Source organism: Rhinoraja longicauda, chromosome 28 (genome assembly GCF_053455715.1).
Source record: "Rhinoraja longicauda isolate Sanriku21f chromosome 28, sRhiLon1.1, whole genome shotgun sequence".
In the NCBI taxonomy this organism is placed as follows: domain Eukaryota; kingdom Metazoa; phylum Chordata; class Chondrichthyes; order Rajiformes; family Arhynchobatidae; genus Rhinoraja; species Rhinoraja longicauda.
The window spans coordinates 18,741,711-18,769,311 of record NC_135980.1 but is presented as its reverse complement, the minus strand read 5'-3'; the positions used below and the strand labels follow the sequence as shown (position 1 = coordinate 18,769,311).

Genomic DNA, 27,601 nt, shown 5'->3' with positions numbered 1-27,601 from the left:
TTGTCATTATCACCTTTCATTTTGGGGAAATAGCCATTTTCAATTGCCTAAAGCTGAAAACAACACCTTGGAATCAAATTCCTAGACTGTCTTCCACAGTTTAAAAATAAGTTTACTTTCAAACTCTCAAAATAAGTGACATTGCAATTACCAAACAATCATTTTAATTGATCTTGAACACATCTGAAAAAAACCCTTACAAAAATGGTGACTTTTATTTACATTATTTTTAAACTCTTAGTTACTCAAAAAAAATGCTCTTAAAGTGTAAATAGGTAAAACTAATTGCAGAAGTATTATAAAAATCTAGGTACAATGATTTCATTCGGCTGGTATTTTATTTAGCCAAGGTGCCTTTTTGTTTCATGTCGTGACCCACATCCCATATCTACCTGTATATATAACATATTGTGTAAAAACATTAAAGAAATTATATCTGAAACTCGTCAAGAACAAAACCTGCACATATTTTTAAAATATGGAAAAAAACTCAAAAATCTTGTCAATTTTCCGAGTAGTAATTGTCCAATCAAAGCACGTTTGTCATCGAGTCAGACGTCAATTGACCAATCACGCACTTCGTTTCAGGCTAGCTAGGCAGGGAGCCCACTGGGATCATGGCAGAGAGTATTTTGTCTATCTTCGGTTTAAACAGCATCTGCAGTTCCTTCCTACACACCAGCACAAAGGAAGATGGTTGTGGTGACTGGAGGTCATCTCAGCCACAGAACATCTCTGCAGGAGTTCCTCAGCTTTGTGTCCATGGCTCAGCCATATTCAACTGCTTCATCAATCACCTTTCTTCAGTCGTAAGGTCAGAAGGAGGGCCAGGCTGTGACAATAACAAACGAGAAAATCCAACTATCATCTCCTGACATTCACTGGGATTTAATTTACTGAATCCGCAACATAGATATCTGGGGATTATCATTAACCAGAAACTGAACTAGATTAGCTATTTACACAAAGTGGCTAAAAGAACAGGTTAGGGATTCATAATCTTGCAGCAAGCAGGGTGGCACAGTGCCACAACAGTAGAGTTGCTGCCTTACAGCACTTGCACTGCCAGAGACCCAGGTTCAATCACGACTACGGGTACTGTCTGTTTGGGGTTTGTACGTTCTCCCCGTGACCTACGTAGGTTTTCTCCGAGATCTTTGGTTCCTTCCCACACTCCAAAGACGTCCAGGTTTGGAGGTTAATTGGCTTGGTATAAATGTAAATTGTCCCTAGTGTGTGTAGGATAGTGTTAATGGTTTGGTATAAATGTAAATGGGCCCTCATGTGTGTAGGATGGTGTTGAGGAGCGGGGATTGCTGGTTGGTGCGGACCCAGGGGGCCGAATAGCCTGTTTCCACACTGTATCTCTAACTAAACTAAACTAAAGCAAGCAACTCCCCTCCTAACTCCCCAAAACCTGTCCCCCATTGACAAAGCTCAATTCAGGAGCGTAATGGAATAGTCTCCATTTGTCCAGATGAGCACATCTTCAACAATACTCAAGAGCCTTGACACCAAACAGGACACAGTGGTTCTCTTAATTTACACCCATTCACATTCATCCACTCACCCCACCCAAGACACAGAGTGGCAGCAGTTTGCACCATCTACAGAATGCTCTGGAGCAAGTCATTGAAATTCTTGAGAAGGCACCTTCCAAATCCATAAGAAGGACTAGGGCAGCCAAAGCATGGGGACACCACCACCTGGAAGTTGCCCTGCTAGCCAGACACCATCCCCACTTGGAAACGTGTCGCTGTTCCTTCAATGTTGATGGGTCAAAGTCCTGGAACTCACTCACTCACGAACAACACAAGGATTGCAGCGATTCAAGAAGGCAGCTCACCTGCACCTTCTCAAGAGCATCTAGAGATGAGTAATTCAATGCTGGCACAGCCTGTGATGCTCACATTCCTTGAATGAATGTTTTAAGTAAAGAGTGCATTCACCGAAACTAATTTAAGAACGCAAATTCACAGTTTAAGAGGTTCTCTGTCCAATTTAGTTTTCATATCAACACAAACAGAATATCTCTGCAGTAAATCCAGGCAAAATCCTGCAGTGCGTGTTCAGAATTCTCTCTCTGAGCTCCCGGAAAGCTGCGGAAAAGCTGGGACCGGAGCAGGCCAGAGCGGGGTCTCACGGATCGAAAGAGGCCGCGGCTGACTTTTTCTAATTAGCATAATTAATTAGTGTGCGACTTTTTGCACTGACGCGTTATGAATTCCTTCTCAATGATTTTTTAATCTAAATTTGTGCCAAATTTCAAGTAGATACCAGAGATGGGTCACGAAAGTTAAAATCTAGACACATTTTCGATGTTCGGCCTAATTCCATTTACGTATTGTGCAGTATTTTGGCTGAACAAAGGTGAAGCCATTGGTGTTGTCAGTATATTTGTGCAAGTGTCTGGGCATCTTAGGCTAGAAAAGTGATTAAAATGGGAAATACAAGAATCTCTTTTAAGGAAGCACCATTTTCTGGAAAAATTCAAGTAGTTTGAATATTCTGTACTTGAACTGTGGGTCAAAAGTTAAACGTGCCCACCTTAGTCTAAACCCACTTTTAATGTCATGATACAAATTAATTATTGCTTGCCAACCTCCCAACTACTTCAAGATGAATTATGACAATCTGTTTGATTCCTTAAAAATTTAATTCATTTTTACTTTTTTCCACATCCTCCTTCCCACTTTATCTGGCATTTATTTTCTTCCTTATCGGATTACGTCATTGCAATATCCAGTAGTAAATTCATGTTCTTGTTGAAACTGATGAAGGATTTTAAAAATGGTTAAAGAGATGCATAAATACTTCTGTTCTTTCCGATCACAAATTCCCCGTAAAGCACTTGTTTTCATTTACTTGCAGAAATTTTTCTTGATAAAAGATTGCTGGTATTAAATGGGCTTATGTGACTGATAATGGATGGCATTTATAAACCTAACACAGCATCTTCGGCCATTCAGTTAGTAAATCTGTGTCGTCCCCCCGAGAAAAGAGTAGGATCGAAGATGCTGTAATCACAACCTTCTTCCACAAATGAAGCAAGTTCAAACGTGGTAACTATAGAGGGATCATTGGTAGGGTCCTCCTTAACCATCTCCCCTGTGGCTGAAGACCCACTCCTTGAATCACACTGGAGATTTTGTCCATTCAGAGCACAGTGGAAATGATGATACCAAGATAAATGTGGAGAGGTGCACTAACGGTTATATTTGGGCTTCAAAGTCAATTGTGAGGAAGTGTGGATATTCATTTTCTAATTTGACTGCCCACAGAAATTTGACTCTGTGCAAGCCATGATATTAACCAATACTTCAATAGAACCCCTCTCGGTAAAGGCCAGTGTCAACAAGCAATGTGCCTTCAGAACCTTTGATTAATTGGAAATACATATTTGAAAATCAAAGCCACGCACATGGCACAAAACCTATTGTTCTCCGGTCTAAAAATGTCGAACAGCCAATATCAAATGTCCTACCCAGGCCAACATCAGTCAGTTACATAAGGCAGGCCATATTATTTGCTGATATCACATTCATTGGACAGTTCTATCATGGGGAGAGACTACCATGTAGACAGAAAAACATTCAAAGGTGTACTCAAAGCCATTTTGGGGGAAAAAACATCCTACTGACCACTGGGAATCATTGCCCCATGACATTGAAAGTGGAAATGAACATTTGAAACAGTGTGGAGAAACTTGAGACCATGCATAAGTGTAACACAGAGGCCTCATAAATATTAGAACGAATATGTTACCGCAATAACTGCCCAGTTTCTTCCCAGCGCTATCAGCTACCACCGATAGATCTGAGAAGGAGTCTGTCATTTCTACATTTACCTTGTTAGTCTCCTCAAAGCTCACAAAACGGGAGAGGACAGAATGTTGATGCCATGAATAGTGCTGCTGTCATGCAGCTTAATTTAAACAAGTTTGATTCTGACCTCCAGTGATATTGTTCTGGTGTTTACATGTACTCCCTGTTTCCTGTGAGTGCTCTGGTTTCTGCCCACATCTCAAAGATTTATTATTTAACTCGACCAAGTGGACTCGTTGGGTCCAAACCTCTTCTGCATTGGTGCAGCACCACCTCCTCACCTCCCCCTCCCCTTCACCCAACCCCCATCCCCTTCACCCCTCTCTCCCCCATCCCCTTCACCCCTTCCCCATCCCTCCCCATCCTCTCCCCCATCCCCCTCCGCCATCTCTCACACCCCCTCCCCATCCCCCCCTCCCTCCCCTCCCTTTCCCTTCACCTCCCCTCCTTTCCCCCCTCCCAAACCCCCTCACCGCCCCTCCTCCACCCCTCCCCTCCCTTCCCCTTCAGCCCAACCGTGGACCCGTTGCCGGGCGGGGAGTGCCCCCGTGGCCGTAGGCGGGAAGGGGGCATAGGGAAAAGGCACTGTCCTCACCCCCGTTTCTCCTACGGGCCGGGCATGGAGCCGAAACGTCTCCTGCAGCTCGGCTACAATCTGCGGCGGCGACGGCATGGACTCGTTGCCTGGCGGGGAGTGTCTCCCGGGGCCGTGGGTGGTCGAGAGTGGACAGGGAGAAGGCACTGACCTCGGCCCCATTTCTCCTGCGGGCCGGGCGTGGAGCCGAAGCCTCTCCTGCTGCTCGGCTGCGATCGGCAGGAAGCGGTGAGGATGGCCATCTTGTGGATCCTCTGCCGCGCGCTATACCACGGGAGGAAGGTCAGGCGCGGGGCATGCCGGGACGGGCGCATGTCCTCCCGCTCGTCCTCCCGGGGGGGGGGGAGTGCATTTATTAAAGTTTATTAGGTAAATTGTTTTAAAAACTTAATAAAAGTGGGTTTATTCAGACCACGGGGGAATGTCGCGCTGTTGTATACCATTTTGGCTGTGTAGAGGGCATGGTACACACATAAACACAAAAACACATAAACATATACACACAAACAAACCGAGGGTTTGATAGATAGATAGATAGATAGACAGACAGACAGACAGACAGACAGACAGACAGACAGACAGACAGACAGACAGACAGACAGACAGACAGACAGACAGACAGACAGACAGACAGACAGACAGACAGACAGACAGACAGACAGACAGACAGACAGACAGACAGACAGACAGATAGATAGATAGACAGATAGATAAATTATATGGGGATGGTGTTGGACAGAGGTGCTTGGTAAACTTATTCTTTAAATCTAACTGTCTATCTGGCATCCGTCCATCTGCGGGAGATGATGGTGCGGCTTGGCGTTGTCCTGCTTGGAGAGGGGGATTTTTCATCTGTGGTTACACTGCACTGTGCCCAGCAATGATGAAGTGTCCTCCATTTGATTTGGCCGCTGAGCCTGGGCAGGCAAATGGGAATACAACCTTGCCCAGCAGGCGTTGTCCTGCTTGGAGAGGGGGATTTTTCATCTGTGGTTACACTGCACTGTGCCCAGCAATGATGAAGTGTCCTCCATTTGATTTGGCCGCTGAGCCTGGGCAGGCAAATGGGAATACAACCTTGCCCAGAATCTGCATTCCCCTCTCGACCTGATAGGCTGATTCCAGAGGAACGGCGTGGCTGATACGTCTGGGGCCTACTCGGTTGCAAGAGTTGCCAGAAGGTGACACACGAGGGATCAACCAACCGTCTCTAGGGGCTCCAGCTCCAGTGCCTTTGGCTCTCCTGAGCCTTACCCACAAGGCAGCGAGGTGTTATTTAACCCATAGTTGGGACCTGGTTGATGGATGTCATGACGTGTCCACGCGCCAGTTCCTCTGAGATCCCTGCGCAGTTTAGCCTGGGACTGAAAGTGGCCCCAGTTACCATGTGTTGCCACGAGGAGGCACTGCGAGAGTCTTAATGATGCAGAGGTTATGTACTGGCAGGGGGAGGCTTACGCACTCGGCTCCCTTTAAATATGCTGCTAATATATATAATATGGGGAAGCATATTTTCCCTTTGTGTAAGAAAAATTAACACATTGTAATTTACATGATCTGTTGGAAGACTCTAATTATTCAAAATCTGCTTGTTCAATGACTCAGATCCTCGTGATTCTGGAGCAGCCACACAATAATATTGCTTTCAATGATTGACCAAAGGACATGTGCATTTCTAGAAAGCAATGTGCAATACCTAGCTGTTCAAATTTGAAAATCCATCAAATGTTTCATATCGTCTATTGCAGAGTGTAGTTTCCATCTTCTTGGAAGTTTTTATACAGATTTATATTTTTACATAAATAGGTCCTTTAGCCAACTAAACCTGATGCTTGCCCCACATCAGTTTAGTGATATAATTAATCTTGATATGCATATTTCTTCCACGACTACCAGAAATTGAGCTTTCAGGAGAAATTATAATTTTTGTAATTTACTCACAAAAACAGAGGACACATAGGGTCATACAGCACAGAAAAAGGCCCTTCAGCCAAACTTATCCATGCCAACCAAGATGACCCATCTAAGCTAGTCTCATTTACCTGCATTTGGTCCATAACCCAAAACATTCCTATCCATGTCCAAGTGGCTTTGAAATGTTGTTGCTGTATTGCCTCAATTACTTTCTCTGGCATTTCATTCCATATACCCACCACCCTCTGAATGAAAATACTGCCCCTCAGGTTCCTATTAAATCTTTATCCCCTCACCATAAACCTACGCCCTTTGGTTCTTTATTCCACTACCCTGGGTAAAAGACTCCCATCAATTCCCCTCATGGCTTAAACACCTCTACAAGATCACCCCTTAGCTTCCTGTGCTCCAAGGAATAAAGTCCTAGCTTGCCGAATCGATCCCTATAGTTCAGGCCCTTGATACAACATCCTCATTGTGATCTGTGGCAGCAATCACCAGCCATTGATCAACCTACAGCTTGTCGAGACTTATGGCCGATGCCATGACCATTGATTGAACCAGTTATTTGTGCGGGAGAGGGTTGGCTCTGACATACTGGAGAGCACAATGTTTATTCCCTATTCAGCATTTCCTCCCATCCTTTTCTGCCACTGTACTATGGCTGTAATGGAGAGAATATTTAAATATTCTTTCTTCCCAGTGTTCAGCATATCAAAAATGCAGCAGCTGCAAGCTCTGCATTGAGGCACCACAGGGATCTAGTTTTAAGTCTAAACCGGTTTTCAACAATATTTGGCTAATTTGCTAATCTTTTTAGGAGCTGGGAGAGTGTGCAAATGTAGCTTGTGTTTAGCTCAATAATTTCCATTCATCTACATCTTAATAGCAGTTGTTATGTTTTTTAAACATTACTACATTTCTCATTTTACAGGTTTTGTGTTTGGTGATAGTGAACTAAACAAAAGTACTTTTTGCTTACTTTAAGATTGCACAGTATATTTGGATGCAAGGTCCAATTTGTCATCAAGGAGAAGTAGTGTTAGTATCCATGAAGGTAAATTGTGCTTTAGTTTGGCATCTGATTGGTATTGGTTTAGTATTGTCATGTGTACTGAGATATGCTGCTAAAATTTCTTTTGTAAACTATCCAGGCAAATTAGTCCATAATTTACATGTACATCAGATAATGCAAATAAAAACAGTGAAGAATTTAGTGTTAAAGCTACTGAGAAAGCAGATTTAAAAAAGCATGCAAGGATCACAGCAAGGCAGATTGGAAGGACAAGCAACTGCAGATGCCAGTTTACAAAAAAGACACAAAGTGCTGGAGTAACTCAGCAGGTCAGGCAGCATCTCTGGAAAACATGAATATATGACGTTTTGAGTCGGGACTCTTCAGTCTGAAGATGAGTCCCGACCCAAAACATCACCTTTTCAGGTTCTTCAGAGTGGCTGCCTGAGGTTGATTAGATCTGGAATTCCTCCTTAGCATATGAGAGATCAATTCAAGAGTCTGATACCAGCAGATAAGCTGTTCTTGAATCTAGTAGGACACGCTTTCAAGCTTTTGTATCTCGTTGCCAGTCATTTCCCTCCAAAGATACTGCCTGATTATCTGAGTTCCTCCAGCAGTTCGATTTTTGTCTTTGATTATATTGGCTGCTTTCATGAAGCATGTGAAGTACAGGTGAAGTCTATGGGTTGGAGGGAGGTGGGAGACTGGTTTGCGTGATGGACTGGGCTCAATTTGCAATTCTCTGTAATTTTTTTGTGGTCTTGGGTAGAGCAGTTACCATACCAATCCAGGATAGGATACTTTCTATGGTGCATCTGTAGAAATTAATAAGAGTTGTCAACCCGCATGTCAAAAACCTTGGCGTGATATTTGACTCTGCATTAAAATTTGACAAGCAAGTCAACGCTGTGGTAAAAGCCAGCTTCTTCCAGCTTCTTCCAGCTTCATACCATAGCTAAAATCAAACCATTCCTCCAATTTGACGACATTGAAAAAATCATTCACGCTTTCATTTCCTCCCGCCTAGACTACTGCAACTCCCTATACACTGGGATCAGCCAATCATCCCTGTCCCACCTGCAACTGGTCCAAAACGCCGCAGCGAGACTCCTGATGGGTACCCGTAAAAGGGACCACATCACCCCGATTCTGGCCTCTCCACTGGCTCCCAGTACGGTACAGAATCAATTTCAAGCTCTTCCTATTCACATACAAAGCCTTAAACGGGCTTGCCCCCCCCCCCCCCCCCCCATATCAAAAATCTTCTAACCCACCACTCTATCTCCAGGTCCCTCAGGTCGGCCGATTTCGGGCTACTCACTATCCCGCGGTCTAGGCTTAAGCTCAGGGGTGACCGCGCTTTTGCAGTTGCAGTTCCGAGACTGTGGAACAGCATCCCTCTCCCCATCAGAACTGCCCCATCCATCGACTCCTTTAAGTCCAGGCTCAAAACCTATTTCTACTCCCTAGCATTTGAGGCCCTCTGAGGGGTGCTGTGAACTGTTTATGTATGTGCTGTTATGTTTGTGTGCCATTGTATGTTCGTTTCTTAGTACCTGAACTGATGTACAGCACTTTGGTCAACGTGGGTTGTTTTTAAATGTGCTATACAAATAAAATTGACTTGACTTGACTTGACTTGACTTGTTGGATACATTTCCTTAGTCTTCTGATTAATTAGAGGTGTTGGTGTGCTTTTTTGGCTATAGCATCAGTGTGGTTAGATCAGGACAAATTATTTATGATATATACACCTAGGAAGCTTTCGACCATTTCCACTTTAGTACCATTGATACAGACTAGGATATGTATTCTACCCTGCTACCTGGTCGATGACCAGCTCCTTCACTATATGTTCGCTATATACACTAGGTCTGATATATTGTAAGTTACTGGTGCAGGCTGTTTATAAAAGTCCTCAAGGTAACTTAGATCTCCTTGGAAGCTTATAAATTGAATAACTGTAACTTTACCTTCCCATAGTGTAAATATTTACTTTTTTCACATTAAATACTTTTTATTACCAGAAGTGTAACTAGATGAATAGTCATAGAGTCATACAGTACTGAAACGGGCCCTTCTTCCTGACTTGCCCATGCAGATGAGGATGCCTCATTGACGCTAGTTCCACCTGCCCGAGTTTGGCCCATATCCCTCTTAAAACATTCCTTTCCATGTTACTGCCCAAATGTTTTTTTTTAATGTCGTCATAGTACCTACTTCACCTATCTCCTCCAGCAGCTTGTTCCATATAACCACCATTCTTAGAGTGAAAAAGGTGCCCTTCAGGCTACTATAAATATTTCCCCTTTCACTTCAACCTTTGGTTTTTGATTTCCCTGCTCTGGGTAAAAGACTCTGTTTATTCGCCCTATCTATTTCCATCATGGTTTTATACATCTCTGTCAGATCACCCCTCAACCTCTTGCACTCGAAGGAATAAAGTTATTGGCTGCCTAACCTCTGCCTAACGGGCGGCACGGTAGCGCAGCGGTAGAGTTGCTGCTTTACAGCGAATGCAGCGCCGGAGACACAGGTTCGATCCTGACTACGGGTGCTGCACTGTAAGGAGTTTGTTCGTTCTCCCCGTGACCTGCGTGGGTTTTCTCCGAGATCTTCGGTTTCCTCCCACACTCCAAAGACGTACAGGTATGTAGGTTAATTGGCTGGGTAAATGTAAAAATTGTCCCTAGTGGGTGTAGGATAGTGTTAATGTACGGGGATCACTGGGCGGCACGGACTTGGAGGGCCGAAAAGGCCTGTTTCCGGCTGTAGATATATGATATGATGATATGATATTCACATAGCTCAAGTCCTCGAACCTTGGCAACATCTTTGTAAATCTTCCCTTCACTCTTTCTATCTTAACAATATCTTTCCGATAGCTGGGTGCCCAGAACTGAATACAGTACTCCAAATGGGGCTTCACCAATGTACTATACAAATGTAACCTAACTTCCCAACTTCTATACTCAATTCCCTGATTGATGAAGGCCAATGTACCAAAAGTCTTGTCAACCCTATCTACCGATGATGCCACCTGCACTCCTAGATCTCTTTGCTCTACAATACTCCCCAGGGCCTTGTCATTCACTGAGAAGGACCTGCCCTGGTTTAACTTCACAAAATATACCTTGCACTTATCAACATTAAACTCCATTGACCAATACTCACCCGACATGCACAGCTGAACAAGCTTCTGCAATTTTTCATAAATATCTTCACATCTATAATACCATCCATTTTTGTGTCATCTGAAAACTTAAGAATTGAACAATTAGAATCCAACATCAAATACAAATATATGGATGTAACATGTCACAAATTTATTTGGAAAGATCTTGCTTGCATGATATGTCACATGGGGTCTTGGGTAACTTGAGTTTCTTGCCCTTAATAACATCTTGCGCTTGATACTAAATACAAGCCCTTCAACTGCAGCAGAAGGAAATAGTTAACATTTTCGATTTGGGAGCACAGTCACAATGTTAGCCTTCACAATGTTTTCTTTGCGTTGCAGCTGTTTCAATATTTAATGACTTGGTCATTAGGGATCGCACTTCATTTTCCATTCGTTTAGTTTAGGTCAGAGAAACAGCGTGGAAACAGGCCTACCGGCCCACCATCTGCGCCGCCCAGCTATCACTAGTTGTATCCTACACACGGGGTAATTTACAGAAGCCAATGAACCTAGAAACCTGCACGTCTTGGGAATGTGGGAGGAATGTGGGAGAAAAGCGGAGCACCCAGAGAAACACACGCAGTCACAGGGAGAACGTACAAACCCCGTACAACAGCACCGTGGTCAGGATCAAACCCAGGTCTTGATGCTGTAAAGCAGCAACTCTATCTCTGAGCCACGATGCCGTATTAACTTCTCCAAAGTAGTACAGGTATGTAGATGAATTGGCTTGGTGTATGTGTATGTGTAAATTGTCCCTAGTGTGTGTAGGATATTGTTAATGTGCGTGGAAGACTGGTCGGCGCAGACTCGGTAGGCCGAAGGGCCTGCTTCCGCGCTGTATCTCCAAACTAAACTAAACTTTTTGGAAATTGAGTCCCAAAACTTATTAAGATCTAAATTTAAAGTGATAATTGGAGGAACAACCCTTATGTGTCATTATATTTTAATAAACATTGCATTGTTAACAATATTTATCTTGCATGAGTAGTGAATTCCAAAGTTTTGTTGTTACTCAGCCATAACTGGCTTGCTATCCTTCCATGTTGCCTCCCCAGAAGTTTGATGTAGTTGAACATTTTTGGAAGCTATACACCGAAATTTTAATATAAAATCTTATATATAAAACCATTATATTCAGCTTGTATATTTTGTTACATTTCTTCTGTTCCAATGTGCTTACAGTGGCAAACACAGAAGTCTGGATATGCATAGCAAAGTCAAACAGTGTGTAACACAAGTTGCAGCCCACTTTCTTCGAAGCAAGATATAAATGACAGCTGAAGCCTGCAACAATTTGTTATTCTTGGCCATTAAACCTGACTAAGGAATAACCTCATCAGACATTCTAATAAGACTATCTTTTCTTGCTGTTTGTTCACAATTCCCCTCCTCCTCCCCTCTCTAATCTGGATGCTTTCAAGAGAGAGCTAGATAGAGCTCTTAATGATAGCGGAGTCAGGGGGTATGGGGAGAAGGCAGGAACGGGGTGCTGATTGTAAATGATCAGCCATGATCACATTGAACGGTGGTGCTGGCCCGAAGGGCTGAATGGCCTACTCCTGCACCTATTGTCTAATCCCTAGTGGAAAATTTGTCATTCAGGCTCATTTGATCACATCCCCAAACCCAAGGCTACAGCCTTGCCCCCATCCCAACCCAAAATCCGAGTTCATGATCCACTGTTTTCTCCTGGTATCTCCACAACGACAGGGCTTTGTGCAAGTCTGCTTGTTTGGGTTAAAATGCGGGAACGCGCATTCAAAATTGTCCTGGACATTGGTGTTTTAGCATGTCTTTTGTGGCACGAATACTCCTGGGCCTTTTTGTTTCTGAAGACTTGCCTTGATTGTGTTCCTAAATTGGTAAGTGGGTTTAAAAAATTTTTTAAACCCTTGTATTATGTTAAACGAAATATTCAGTACATAAAATAAATGGGAAGACGTCAGTACTTTTATGTTGAGGCAAAATTAAACACGGGTAGTATGCATTTGCAGTGCCCTAGCGCTTCAGAAAATATGGGGATAAGGAGAAGGAAAAGAAATCAGAATAAGGAATAAATACTGTAGATTACCAAATTGTAGGTGGCTTGAGTTAACAAGATAGTCTTTCAAATAAGTCTGAACTGGACTGAATAAGTCTAAGTCTATTTGCTAGAATATCCGAATACTGTCATGGAAAAGATAAATGCTTTTAGAAATAAGATCTTAGGAGGAAATTTGTACAAATCTAATGACAAATTTAGAAAAGTGTAAGAATAGCAGGACCATAATAATGGATGATTCCAGTTATTCTAAAGCAGTTAATGACATAAGAAATTGGAACAGGATTTGGCCATTTGGCCCCTTGTGCCTGCTTTGCCATTCATGGTTGATCTTTTATTCCACTACCAACACCTTCATTGTACTCGTGGTTAGTTGAATCCATACCAGATGAGCGGAGGAATTTATTTTAATCTCTCTCCAGAATGGCTGACTGTTTATTTGGACTTCTGGTTCTTGATAACCCATTCACCACTACCCCAGCCATGGGCAATATGAACTCTTTCATCAATCTTGTCAAGCATATGTATGTTTCAATCCTCCACGACTGTAACACAATCCTCCCTGTCTGTAACGCAGGCTCCCTGTCTGCAAGGCGGTCGCACCCCCCACCCCCGTCTGTAACGCAGCACTGCCTGCCTGTAACGCAGTGCTATCTCCAGAGACATCAATGTCATACATTGTTACCCGTTGCTGCCTATTTGTAACATGGGTGTTTCCGTAAATACAGCACTCAGTAGTGAAACTGGTCTCTGCACTTCCAGGTTATTTTCCTGATTTTTTTGTTTCATATCCTGTATTTTAAGTAGTATAGATCATGGTGTATAGCCAAAATAATGAGATGAAGCAAAAAAATTTAAAATCTGTTCTTACGAAGAAAAATATCAGATATGTCCCTGTGTATTCTTGCCTTTTTGTGACATTTTTCAAGCAGGATTTCATCAAATCCTTAGGCTAATTTATACCAGAAAGATTACATTAATTTTGCAATTAAATAACTCTATATAACCCAAATTCTGATTATGTTTATGATTTTTATCATTTATCACCCGATAAGATGGTTTTCTGATGCCCCAAGTTTTTGCAGCATGTTTTGAAATGTATGATTTAAAAGCAGAGTAACCGTTTTTATATTTATTGTTTCGTGGCTTATTGTTTATATTTTGTGCTTAAGCTTTCCATTGAAATACTTAATAATGAATAGAACTTAAAATCATGAAATAAAAATCTAGTTTGCTCCCCTATTTTAACGATGTCTCATTCTGTAGTCCCTCCCATTGTCTCAGGGTGTCAACGCTATTTATAGCGCTAAAACGGGTTATTTTTGCACTGGTCGCGATTTTAAAAAAAATCAAACAACGCGATTATAATGATTCTGGCGTGAACTACGGGCTTCGTGGTGGGTTAGGTGTCGATATTTTGTAAGGGAGCTTAGAAATCAGTAAGTGTCCCATGTGTCTTATGTCTTATAAATAAATTAAAATTCTATTTTTTTCAAATTTTGTAAGTATTACATTTGGAGAAAATGTTAGTCGATTTTGATCACAAATTAGCTCAAAAGGATCATTGATAGGCCCATTTTTAATGCTGTGGTATTTCATTATGATTTAATAACTTTCAAATTTGGCCAACCATGTCACAGGTTATCACCCTTATTCACGCAAACACTGCTGTCTGCTTGCATTGCAATATATTTCCAAAGGCACTGCTACGATTAGCTGACATTCTTCCAAAATCGAGTGTAGGCTTAGTCTGCTTAATCCCTCCAATCACAAATTCACCATTCCAGAAATCATTCTGATAAGCTTTCATTGTACTGCCTCTGTGGTAAGCAGACATGTATTCCCAATGTGGTTTCACCACAGCCCTTTATAATTGGAGCAATACTTATCCAGTTTTGTACTCAGACCCTCTTATAATAAAGCTCAATATATTTCCTTCTCTAAGTGTTGCTAAATTTACCTGTTGACCTATTGCTTTGAATAAGAGAACATACGGGTTCTTATTAACACGCACCATCTTTTCTCAGCATTTAAAATTTGTTCTGTCATTTTATTTTATTACCAAACTGAATGCCAAACTGAATTTTCCCCCATTATACTCCATCAACCTTCTTTTTGGATGTTCACTTAGTTTGTCCATATCTCCTTAAGCTTTCTGCATGCTGTATACTGTTTGTAGTCCACACTGCCACCTAGCTTTGTATCATCACCAAACTTGGGATAAATATTCTCTTCTCATCCAAATGACTAATTTAGATGGGAGGAGGTCAGCTCTGTAGTGCCTTATTGATTACAGCTTCCCATCTGGAAAATTCACTATCCTTTCCTGCTCCCCCATTGTCTACTTGTGAGACAATGCCTATTCCATGCTAGTATTTTAATGGTTTAAGTGGTCTACAGTTTCCTATGCAAGAAAGGACGGAGGGGAATAAACAGTAGGATTACATTCTTTGCTTTCCAATCTGTGGAATCATTATACATGCTTGGAATTTTTGCAGATGGCAACTGATCATTTGCAGCAATCCATTCCCATCTTCAATAACAGAGGCTGCCAATTCCTCCCAAAAATTAATTTCTCCAATGCTAGTTTTTTTTTCATTAATGCTAACTTCCAGCTCCTTATTTACTCTGAGACCAGTTCTCCATCATTTTGGGGAGATTTTCTGCATTCCCTTGAAGAGAAATGCAAAGTATTTATTTAATTTCTCATTCTCCAATATAATTTCTCCTCTCAGTCTGTTAAGGACCAAAATAAGCTTTTACTCATCTTATCTATCAAAGCCTTTATAAGGGCGGCACAGTAAGTTGTTGCCTTACAGTGCTTGATACCTGGGTTTGCTCCTGACCATGGGTGCTGTCTATATGGAGTTTGTACATTCTTCCTGTGACCACATGGATTTTCTCTGGGTGCTCCCACTTCCCAAAGACGTGCAGGTTTATAAGTGAATTGGCTTCTGTAAATTGTCCCTAGTGTATAGAAAGAGAACTAGTGACCATTGGTCGGTGCGGACTTGGTGGGCCGAAGGGCCTGTTTCCATGGAGTGTATCTGAACTAAACTAAACTAAATCTGTTGTAAGGTTTGTCATGAGTAGAGCCAGGATTTTGCCATAAGTGCCTTTTCATGCCTTTTTTGATGATTTCAGCAAGATAATGCCCTTTTCATGATTGAGTGCCTAAATCAGCCTTTTTTTGTCGTGTTAACATAACTTACAAGAAAATTTTCACCACCGGGGTGAAACCGGGGACACCACCGTCAGTCATTCATTCGTGGGTAGTGGACGAGGCCCCAGTCCTTTGCAGTCAGGCTGTAAGTGGGTGTTAAGTGGTGATTGGAGAGGGATGGGTGGGGAAGGATCCAGTCTTTTCAAACTGAAGTTAGGCTGTGAGTAGGTGTGTAGTGTTGGTAGGGGAGGGGGGAGGGGGTACCAGGGTTAAGTTTCTGTTTATCAAACCTGCAGTAGAACTCGTTCGGGTCGTTGGCCTGCTGATGATTGTCCAAGGAGTGGGAGGTTTTCTTCGCGTAGCTGGTGATTTCTTGCAAGCCTTTCCAAACTGAAGAAGGGTCATTAGCTGAAAACTTGCTCCTCAACTTCTCAGAGTACCTTTCCTTGGCACCTCTGATTCCTCTTCTCAGCTTCTACTTGGCCTGCCTGTAGAGGTCCGCATCCCCGCTCCTGTAGGATCTACCGCTGCAAGTGTCAAAATGCCTAAAGTCAAGTCAACGCCTTGTAAAAAACTGAACGATTTGGTGAGAGTGTACGGGAGTTATATATTCTCTACAGACAACTGTGTGCTGTTTTGCAAAGCATGTGAGAAAGCAGTGAATCATGAGAAGAAATATTTCGTTTCCCGGCATGTACAGACAGCTAAACACAAATCGGCAGTAGAGAAACTGAAGGCGGGAAATACTCAAGCTTGTCTCCTCACTACATTTACTGCTAGCTCCAGTCACAAATCTGAGTTTGAGTGATCTGCTGGAATTCCACTGTGGAAATTGGAAAACAAATCTCTCAGAGGTTTTTTAGAGAAACACACAGAGGAACATATACCGAGCGAGTCATCATTACGGAAAAATTATGTTGACAGCAACTTCAACATTGTTGTGCAGAAAATTAGAGATGAAGTTGCATGCAACAAAATATGAATTTCAATAGATAAGACAACCGATGCTATGGGGAGATATGTTGCCAATGTGGTCATCAGTACATTGGAGGCAGATCAACCATCAAAGGAGTATTTGTTGACATCGGCATTATTGGAGAAGTCAAACAGCTCAACTATTGCTCAGTTGTTTACATCTTCACTTGCTGTACTTTGGCCAGAAGGTATAAAACACGAGAATGTTCTTCTGTTTGTGACTGATGCAGCTCCGTACATGAGCTGCTTGTGCTCTTAAAGTTTTATTCGCCAAAATGTTGCATTTGACATGCTTAGCTCATGGACTCCATAGAATTGCTGAGCACATAGGTAGCTTGTTTCCAAATGTTGATCGCCTAGTTTCCAATGTCAAGAAAATCTTCCTCAAAGCACGTGTGCAGTTGTTCAAGGAAATGGCACCCGAGATTCTGCTACCTCCTCAGCCTGTTTTGACTAGGTGGGGTACATGGCTCTCTGCTGTACTCTACCATGCTGCAAATTTTGAAAAGATAAAAGAAATCGTCAACTGTTTTGAAGAAGAAGAATCTGCTGTAGTCAGGATCGTCAGTGAAATTTTGCAGAAAAAGTCCCTCCACCGCGATCTTGTGTTTATTGCTTCCAATTTTGCAAACTTCCCACAAGCTATCACTTCCCTTGAGAAATGTGGTGAAACATTAGTGAATAACTTGCAGGTTTTCAACAAAGTAACTGACGATATTCGTAAAGTTTCTGGTGATGTAGGTAAAGACATACAAGGAAAATGTGAGAGAGTGATTTTAGGTAACAAAGATCTTGAAGAAATACAAAACGTAGCTAAAGTTCTCAAAGGTAGTTGTTATGCACAAGGTATCAACATGAATATAGAGTCTGTAGCTTGTTTTGGGTATGCACCAGTGACTTCAGCTGGGGTAGAAAGAAGTTTTTCACAACTGAAGCATATTCTGTCTGACAGATGGCATAGTTTAACACTAGATAATTTGAAAAAAATGCTAGTAATTATGTGCAACCAGGCAACTTTGGTCATTTAATGCAGTATATCTTTATATTATAATTTTTAACCATATTTCAGTGGTGGAAATACATGCCTTTGTATGCCTTTTTTTGTCAATAAATGTATTTTTCGTGCCTTTTTTGTAATTTTATCATGCCTATTTGCCTGCCTATTTCAGAGATTTTTAGCGCCTAAACATCCTGGCTCTAGTCATGAGCATATTCTTGAATTCTATTTTTCCTTGTCAATGCCTTTTGTTTAAACAGGAAGATGCATCTGATAAGTAATTTTGGTATGTGACAAGAGAGCACAATTTCTAAAATGTGAAAGGATACATGCATCTGTGTTTTTCCAACTTAACATGGGTTTAAGATATAAGATGATACCAAAAATGTTCATCAGTTTCATTAATAGTCTTGGTTATTATGAGTACAAAATCTTGTGAGAGTGTGCAGTTGATAGAAGCAAAAGGACCCAAAAGCTGGTGCATATTATTTGTTAGGCACAGAAAATATCAGAAAAATGTAGTCAACCAATGGCTAGAGTTATATTACTAGCAGCTTTTCTTTTTTGCGCTCTAATTCACATACAAAAAAACATTCCCAGAGAAAATTCCAGACTCAGTAATGGCTCCGTCCCTTCTATTATCAGGCTTCTGAACAATACTTCCATTAGCTAAGACACGGTCCGATTCACTTCTATATTGCGGACATTGGACTTTGTATCTGGAACTTGTGCATGACAATGCTGAAAACTATATTCTGCACTCTTTATCTTTCCCTTTGCTCGACCTATTGTACTGGAGAAATGGGAATATCGTAGATGAGGCAGTTTGGTCAGCATGAACAAAGAGCTTTTTTCAGTGCTGTATGATTCTATGACTATGAGACTATGGTGATGAGCTGCAGAAACTTGCAATTTTGCTGACATGTTCTCTCTACATCCTATGTGGTAACACGGGATAGAGTCTGAATGCATTCAATGGTGTCCAATGCATGCCTGACTCATGAATTTGAAATGTTTATGGATGACACACACCACCTGTGTAAAAGGTGACCCTGATTTTTTGGACTTTTATCATTGAAAGAGGAACTGCCTGAGCTGATTTATTTTTTTTGTCTATTTTTTGGTTTTCCAGCGCACAAAACTTTGTGTAGGACTCCTTCAAGCTAAGTCATGGAGGCTTTCATTTAAGCCTCACTTAATACCCTGAACTTCCAATCCTACTACCAACTACTACCCACCCTCATCCTACCCCACCAACAACAATGTTGCAGTGTAGCCAATTATAACAATTTGTAATCTTGTAATATCTTAACTGATATTCAGTCCCATTTTTTCCATCTTAGCCAAAATCCAAAATCTCAGCCATTCTGTACTCGCATCATCAGATCAGGCAAAATAAATTTTATTCAACATATAAAATTTAAATGATTTTTACATTGCACATTGGGCCTTGTATGTGACTAAGCTTTGCAGCATTGATCTTCAAACAAAATAATTATAAATTCTTGATGTGCCTTCATGTGCTCATTCAATTTTCAGCTCCAAGTATCTTGTCTGCAAGGTCTTGATTAAGATGGGGTCCCTAGTAATTTTGGTATTGTTACAATGGCAAGAGCTGTAGAAGATTTCAGTTTTGGCTTTTGGGTTTAAAAAGTATAGGTTGCATTAACTTATTTGATTAAGTTTGCTCTGCCAACAACCAAGAAGTAACCCTTGCTGCACACGGGTTATTATATTTAATTATAAAACAAATTGGCTGGCAACCTAAACTTTGCTATATCTGATGTAATGCAAACTAACATTTGTCAGATGGAACTCAAGGTGTGGACAATTTTATTTGGGGTGGCACTGGAACCCATTGATCATATTGTACATTCTGTGTAGGAAAATAACTGCAGATACTGGTTCAAATTGAAGGTAGACACAAAATGCTGGAGTAACTCAGCGGGTTAGGCAGCATCTCAGGAGAGAAGGTATGGGTGACATTTCGGGTCGAGACCCTTCTTCAGACTGATGTCAGTGGAGGGGGCGGGACAAAGATAGGACGTAGTAGGAGACAGGAAGACAGTGGGAGAACTGGGATGGGCGAGAGGAAAGAGGGACAGAGGAACTATCTGAAGTTGGAGAAGTCAATGTTCATACCGCTTGGATGTAAATTGCCCAAGCGAAGTATGAGATGCTGTTCCTCCAATTTGCGTTGGGCCTCACTGTGACAATGGAGGAGGCCCATGTCAGAAAGGTTAAACTGGGACTGGGAGGGGGAGTTGAAGTGCTGAGCCACCGGGAGATCAGGTTGGTTAAGGCGGACTGAGCGAAGGTGTTGAGCGAAACAATCGCCAAGCCTGCGTTTGGTCTCACCGATGTGGAGAAGTTGACATCTGGAACAGCGGATACAGTAGATGACGTTGGAGAAGTGCAGGTGAACCTCTGCCTCACCTGGAAAGACTGTTTGGGTCCTTGGATGGAGTCGAGGGGGGAGGTAAAGGGACAGGTGTTGCATCTCCTGCGGTTGCAGGGGAAAGTACCTGGGGAGGGGGTGGTTTGGGTAGGAAGGGATGAGTGGACCAGGGAGTTACGGAGGAAACGGTCGATGCGGAAAACAGAAAGGGGTGTAGATGGGAAGATGTGGCCAGTAGTGGGATCGCGTTGGAGGTGACAGAAATGTTGGAGGATAATTTGTTATATACGACGGCTGATGGGGTGGAAGGTGAGGACAAGGGGGACTATCCTTGTTACGAATGGGCAGAGGGGGAGCAAGAGCAAAGCTGTGGGATATAGAGGAGACCCTAGTGAGAGCCTCATCTATAATGGAAGAGGTGAATCCTCGTTTCCTAAAGAACGAGGACATCTCTGATGCCGAAGTATGAAACACCTCATCCTGGACGCAGATGCGGCGTAGACGGAGGAATTGGGAGTAGGGGATAGAGTTTTTACAAGAAACAGAGTGGGAAGAAGTGTAGTCAAGATAGCTGTGGGAGTCAGTAGGTTTGTAGTAGATGTCGGTCACTAGTCTGTCTCCTGTGATGGAGATGGTGAGATCCAGAAACGGTAGGGAGATGTCGGAGATGGTCCAAATATATTTAAGAGCAGGATGGAAATTAGTGGTGAAATTTATGAAGTCAGTGAGTTCTGCATAGGTACAGGAGGTAGCAGCAATGCAGTCGTCAATGTAGCGGAGGTATATTCTAATCATGTGTGTTCCAAACTATAACAGTAAAAGATTATTTAAATAAAGAAGCTCCTTCAGAAGCTGAAAATGAGGGTGGAGAAAGCATGGCACAGAGCAAGGAAATTTTAATTCCTTAATGGAAATTAAGAAATGTTATCTAAACTTCAGTTTAAGACAGCTTTTGAATTCTGTTGTGAACTTAAGGGCAATTCAGCCAACCAGACATTGTTGAAACACAGATTAAACAAGCAAAACATCGATTTAAAAAGATATAAAAGATAAAAGAGAGACGAGTGGATGTCTAGCTTTTAAAAAGCCTTCAATACACCATTGAATAATGTCAGATGACGCCGTCAGAAGACAAACAGCAAATTAGATTAAAGGCTAACTTCAGCTCTGAAAACAGAGAGGTGGAGTAAAGGAAAGTGTAAGAAGTTTGGTAGTGGTTCGAAAAGAATCCATCAATGCCAGTCTTGTCAGTCTTCAACCCAATAGTTTTCCAGTCGTCTTATGGTGATAGAGATTATTTTATTCTCTTTCGTTCCTTTAGTCCTTTGATTCTTCAGTGTTATTGTAATGTTTTTGTTAATCGTTCTGTGATAATTAATCTAAAATAATTATTTAGAATCACTGCCATTTGGTTTCTCAATTTTATTCTCTAAGGTACCAACTTTTACTTCAGTTACTCTCTTTTTATATGCAACTGGAAGTTAAACCCAGCACACTTTGGTAGGATTAAAGGAGAGGGGACATTGAAGGTATGAATTTATATAGGGAGGCAAACAGGAATTTTGAAGTACAAATATATCAGTTACGAAAGTTGGGAGAAGTTAATGGGCATTTTGTTTTGGTGGGGGGAACCCAAGCATAGTGGTCACTGCTCAAGGTAAGATGAGTTGAGATTGGAGGTGATAATATATTGGTATGGATAGGGTTATGGTGAACTAGCAAGGTTTATTTTTAAAGCTATAAAATTGAAAAATAGTAAATTTATGTTATCTTGAACTGTGTGGCTAAACGGCCGTTTCTCATATTGTACGATGAAACCAAACAGTACAATTCCAAACATGTAAAACATATGCTGAATGGTTTGTTCAAGGATTTTCCACTGGTAGCTCCAAATGTCTTAAATTCACAGTGATTTTTGCTGTATTTGCATAGTTGTGCCCTGTAGTCATTGACCACCAGAATGACCATTTTGATTATGGAATCATGGATGCAAACTTTGATTGTGTTCTCAGGGATACTTATCGTAGATTGTAGAATGTAGATTTCACAAACAATGGAAAAACTATAGGTAGTCTGCTATTTTTTATACGATCTTATTTCAAATAAATAATTCCCCTTAGTAGCTTGCATTTCTTTCTCTTGCTGGTTGACTATATGCCATGGTGAAGAGTCACTTTAATATTATCAATGATAGTTTTTAAATTTGACATTCTACAAATATTTTTTCTGCTGGTACATCTCGTATCAGATTTCACCATATTGAAAATAATATTTGATTTTTCTTGTCATGAAAAATGTTTCCATAAGTCAACTTTGGTATGTAATCCTAACAAGATTTATAGTCAGAGATTACTTTTTATTTAAAATTTCTGTTTGTCCTATAATCCTAAAATTGTGGCTGTCACAGCAATGAGCACCAATTATGCTTAACAAGACATACATTTACAGATATACTTTCATAATAAAATTGTTTTTTGAAAGATGGAAGTACAAATAAAATCTTTGAGTAATAACTGAATTGCTAAATTTAAATAGTTATATGTTGGAACTTTGTAATTTGTTTATAGAACGTGTTATGTAAATGTTTCTCTAAATGCTATAGGTTCAATACCATACCATTTTACCGGCATGGTTAACTTGTGCTGAATAAAGATGTACAACAATATCTAAACTTAATGAGGATACAAGGAAGTCACAACTTAATGACTTTCCTTGTTTAATGCGAGTGCTAAGTATTGCAATGACAGTAAAGGATGAAAAATATATGAACATATATCTGGTTAGGAGTTTGTCCACAACTAGATGGCAAATAACACGATGTGCCAATGGAATATGATAGCTAGAATTTTCTGTCTGAAGAATCTTTCCTGCAATAGCCCATAAACTGTCATCAGTTGTGATGGAGAAGTATGGAACAGGTTTTAAATAACCCATGGTCCATATAATTAATCTCTTTCAATTTAAAGAATATTGTCAAAGGATAAGAGTATATATTTATTGGACAATCAATAAAGAAATCCTTCACAACAGGAAAACCATCTTTTTGCAAGTTTTTAATAAGGGAAAATGATTAGATGATGACATCTGTAACTGAATAACAAACTTTTGTTTTAATACAGAAGAGTTCCTGTCAACTCTCGAGCACTATGAAATAGCAATTCCAGTTCGAGTAGACCACAATGGAGACTTCCTAAGCTATAATGTAAAAAGTAGCCATGAACTGCGATCAAAAAGAAGCTTTCCTGCGTTTCAACATGAGCCAGTTGAGCAGCAAGTTTTTTATAAAGTATCTTCACATGGATTGCACTTTCTTTTAAACTTGACTTTACACGTTAATCTTGTATCAGATTATTTTACTGTAGAATATTGGAAAAAAGATGGCATAGAATGGAGACATGATTATATGGATGAATGTCATTTTTTGGGACATTTAAGTGATCTCCAGGGAGTCACAAAAGTTGCCTTGAGTAACTGTAATGGATTGGTAAGTTTTTGAGTTCTCTGTTACAAACTCAATCATGCAGTTTTTAGGATTATTTATTGCACCTAAGGGGACATAAAATGCATTTTAACTCCAGTTTTTAAAAAAAACTTTGTAACCAGCTACGATTAGCAGGGTATACTTTGGCCAAAATTGGGATGAAATTGTGTTGCTGTTTCTCATATAAATTGTTAATCCGAAGAATGAAATTATGCCTTAAATTGGTGTTAAGGATATAAATAAACAACAAAAATATTTGCCCTTATTATTATAAAATGAACTACGCTTGTTCTTCTAATGCACATTTCTCACCCCTTCACATATTGGCAATATAGATATTTAATTCAGCATAACAATGTACTCTGACTTTCAGTGGCCTCAGTTATACGTTATTAATTTAAACATTCTAATGAAAGGTTTTCTCCCTTTTTCTCCCATTCACAGATGCTGCCTGACCTGTTACGTATCTCCAGCAATGTCTTTCAGATTTCCAGCATCTGTAGTTTCTTGATTTTTTTAAATTTGATAAGGACTGCTTTGGAGATAATGTTTCAAAAATTGGTACATTGCTGATCAAAGTAATTGCGGTATCTGTTACTTTGAACATGGATTTGGTTTTCTCAGAGTCCAGGAAAAGTAAAGTGCTTTTTTGCCTTTTTTAGAATGTGTTTAGTTTAGTTTAAAGATACAGCATGTTAACAGGTCTTTCGGCTCACCGAGTCTTCATGGAACATTGATGACACATTCGCACCAGCTCAATGTTATCCCACTTTCTCGTCCACTCCCGACACATTAGGCCAATTTTACAGACACTAGTTAACCCTCAAAATGGCACAAATTTGGGATGTAGGAAGAAACCAGAGCACCCAGAGAAAATCCACATGGTCACAAGAAGAATGTGCAAACTCCACACAGTCAGCACCCGAGGTCAGGATCAAACAGAGTCTTTGCCGCTACAAGACAACACTTCTACCAGCTATGCCACTGTGCCACCCACATGTGATATAATAAAGTATAATAAAATCTGCTTTTTGGTATGCGAAGGTCCAGAAAATGGAAATTAAATATTTGAAAACTGAAGGGAGTCTGCAACAACCACTACAGTGTTTCAGTGATGCCAATGATTCTCGTGAGATTGGTTGACAATTCCAGTTAGCACGAATGAATGCCTCTGATTTAACTTGCAGGTGTTATTGTGGGTGATTGGATCTCTGAAGCCTTTGGAAATCCAGCAGCTTCAGAAAGGCTAGGACTGTTTTAGACAGAAGATAAGTGTGTTTGCAGCATTACATGTAGGCTAGGAAGAGCAGGAGTGCTTCTTCCACCCCCATTCTCCATTCACTGGGCCAGAGATCAAACCTATTGGGTTCTGCAGCTTATTCTGTTGCATTCTCTGTCTACCTGGAAACTGTATCTATGAACTGCACTGACTTTCGAGCAGGAATCCTGGACTTCAAACTTTCCGTTCCAATACTTTGCTTACTTTGCAAGCCAGATCACTATCGAGTAGTAACATTTACATCTTCCTTATGGATGATTATCATGCACCAAAGGTGTTATTGCCTACAACACGAAAGCCTAGAAATTGGATACAAATTATACAAATAATAGAATAATGTTTTTCAAACATTTGGCTGCTGATATAATCATTGCATGGGTACCTTAATAGTAAAACCACTGTCAGCATTCCATTAGTGGAGGCACAATTGTAGCTGGCCCTGGGGTGGATCAAAGGCTTTCAAGTAGTAGGGAAAGAATGAGCATTAGCAAAAAGCTTATTCTCACAGAGTCTTCAGAGATGCCGCATTCTGGATGTCTCGCTGATGAGCAATGCATTAACAGCCTCAGGCTTTCATATCACTGAGAGATATGCCATTCTATGGCAAGACCTTAAACAAATTCTGGAGCCTAGATTGTGGTCTCTTTGGAAGTCAAAGACATTGACTCTTAATTTCTTTGCCACAGGATCCTTCCACATGGCTGCAGCAGATGTCTGCCATGACTCGCAGTTTGCTGCTCACCATTGGATTGAAGAGGTCACGTGGGCTTTATTTGTGAATAAACTATTTCCTCCATTTCAATTTCATTGAGTAACAGGTCACATCTTGGGATCGCTTATAAACATATGCACATGAGGACTCACATAATAAATCAGACCTTTTATGAATAGGAAAAGGTTTCACTCTTAGTGTGCTGGTGCTTGTGAGTTATGTGAAGAATTTCTTCATGGTGAATGCCATACTTCCAGGAAACACATAAGATTATTTTATGCTGGACATCTGTACTGCCAGCTGCCCTTACGGATAGATCTGGGGAGCACTGGTTACCCTCTCCTCTGTTGATTCTTCATGCCTACAACAGCAGCTGTGCAGATACTATGAGAGCTAGGCAAAATGCCTAAAAGTAACGAGAATGCCACTGACCACAAAATTAGATTTTGTTTCTTGCAGCAGTCTGTGGGTGACATATTTCACACATGAATAAAATGGGGAGACTTTATTGCTATCTGGTGCATATTGCACAACCTGGCAAATGAGATCGTAGCCTTTATTTGGAGTGTAAGGTCTGTGAGGCAGAGGCTGAAAGGGAGTAGAAGATGACTCCCTATGAAATGTTTGTGCTCATAATCCACAACATTTCCTTTGTTGTGAAAGGAGCCGGGCATTGACCACATGGGATATGAGAAACTTCCTATTGGAAGAATGATTTTGATAAGGTTTACAAATTCCCCAATGCAAACCATGAAGTCACAATAATCATCATATACATTTTACACCAATAATTTTCTGTTAATAAAAGCACAATTAATTGAATTGATTGAATAATTAATTGTGCTTTTATTAAGATAAAATGATTTGGTGTAGAATGCAAGTGATGAAGATTGTTGTGACTCCATGGCCTGCAATTAATTAATTAATTAATTAATTGATTGATTGGCCGGCAGATTAATTCATTAATAGTTCCCTCCTCCATTTACTTTAATGGATTATTACATTTGGATTTCTTAGTGTTACGTCATTTAAAGAGCTCAGATCTCTGCATAAAACATGTGTACTTTGAAGGTCTCCACTATGTTCAGATCATACTGACCTATCTTCTGCAGTCATAAAATTTCTTTTAACATTGGTGTATGGTGTGGTGATTCTCTCTCCTGAAGGAGACCACTGTAGTATTCCCATGCACAGTTTTTATGGCAGACCTAGCAAGTGTTCTGGGCCTCTTAACTTGGTCTTCCTACTGATGTATATCTCACATTAACTGCAGAAACAATCTCATTCTCTCTCTTAGGTAGACACAAAATGTTGGAGTAACTCAGCGGGTAAGGCAGCATCTCTGGAGAGAAGTAATGGGTGACATTACGGGTCGAGACCCTTCTTCAGACTGAAGTCAGGAAAGGGGGCGGGACAAAGATAGAATGTAGTCAGAGACAGGAAGACTAGCGGGAGAACTGGGAAGGGGGAGGGAATAGAGAGGGAAAGCAGGGACTACCTGAAGTTAGAGAAGTCAATGTTCATACCACTGGGGTGTAAACCACCCAAGAGAAATATGAGGTGCTGTTCCTCCAATTTGCGCTGGGCCTCATTCTCTCTCTTACACCCCTGCAAACTCATGCCCAGCAAAGTATTTGTGTTCCCGATGTTTAGCATCCATGCAGAGCGTGCTTTAAGGGCTATTGTTCATCTCTAAATGCCACACAGCAAATATATTCAAAGTTGTGTGAAATCAGACGAGCTATCTTTCAAATTCTATTATAGCACTTCCTACGAGTGTAAACCATTGTACCTCTATTGATTTTGGACAAGTTCACAATTTTTTGCAGGAGACCTAATTGGTTGTTAACACTTAATCCGGCTGTGTTTAAAACACACAAAGATGGGTTCAATCCAATTTCCAGGCAATTATTTCTTTAAATCTCAATTACTATCATTTCAAATTATGATTTTGGTATAATAGATCCCAGATATTTATTTTCAGAAGTCCTACATTCACATCGTTAAATGCAGTAACTTA

General features: G+C 40.8%; 1 protein-coding gene across 1 annotated transcript in view; it reads left to right on the top strand.

Moving 5' to 3' along the window:
• The window catches only part of LOC144607203 (A disintegrin and metalloproteinase with thrombospondin motifs 6-like), a 188,147-nt gene that overhangs the window by 20,051 nt on the left and 140,495 nt on the right, over nucleotides 1–27,601 (top strand). The window contains exon 2 of the mRNA XM_078423883.1: nucleotides 23,229–23,593. Coding sequence (XP_078280009.1) covers nucleotides 23,229–23,593 — 365 coding nt within the window. The remainder of the gene's footprint in view (nucleotides 1–23,228; nucleotides 23,594–27,601) is intronic.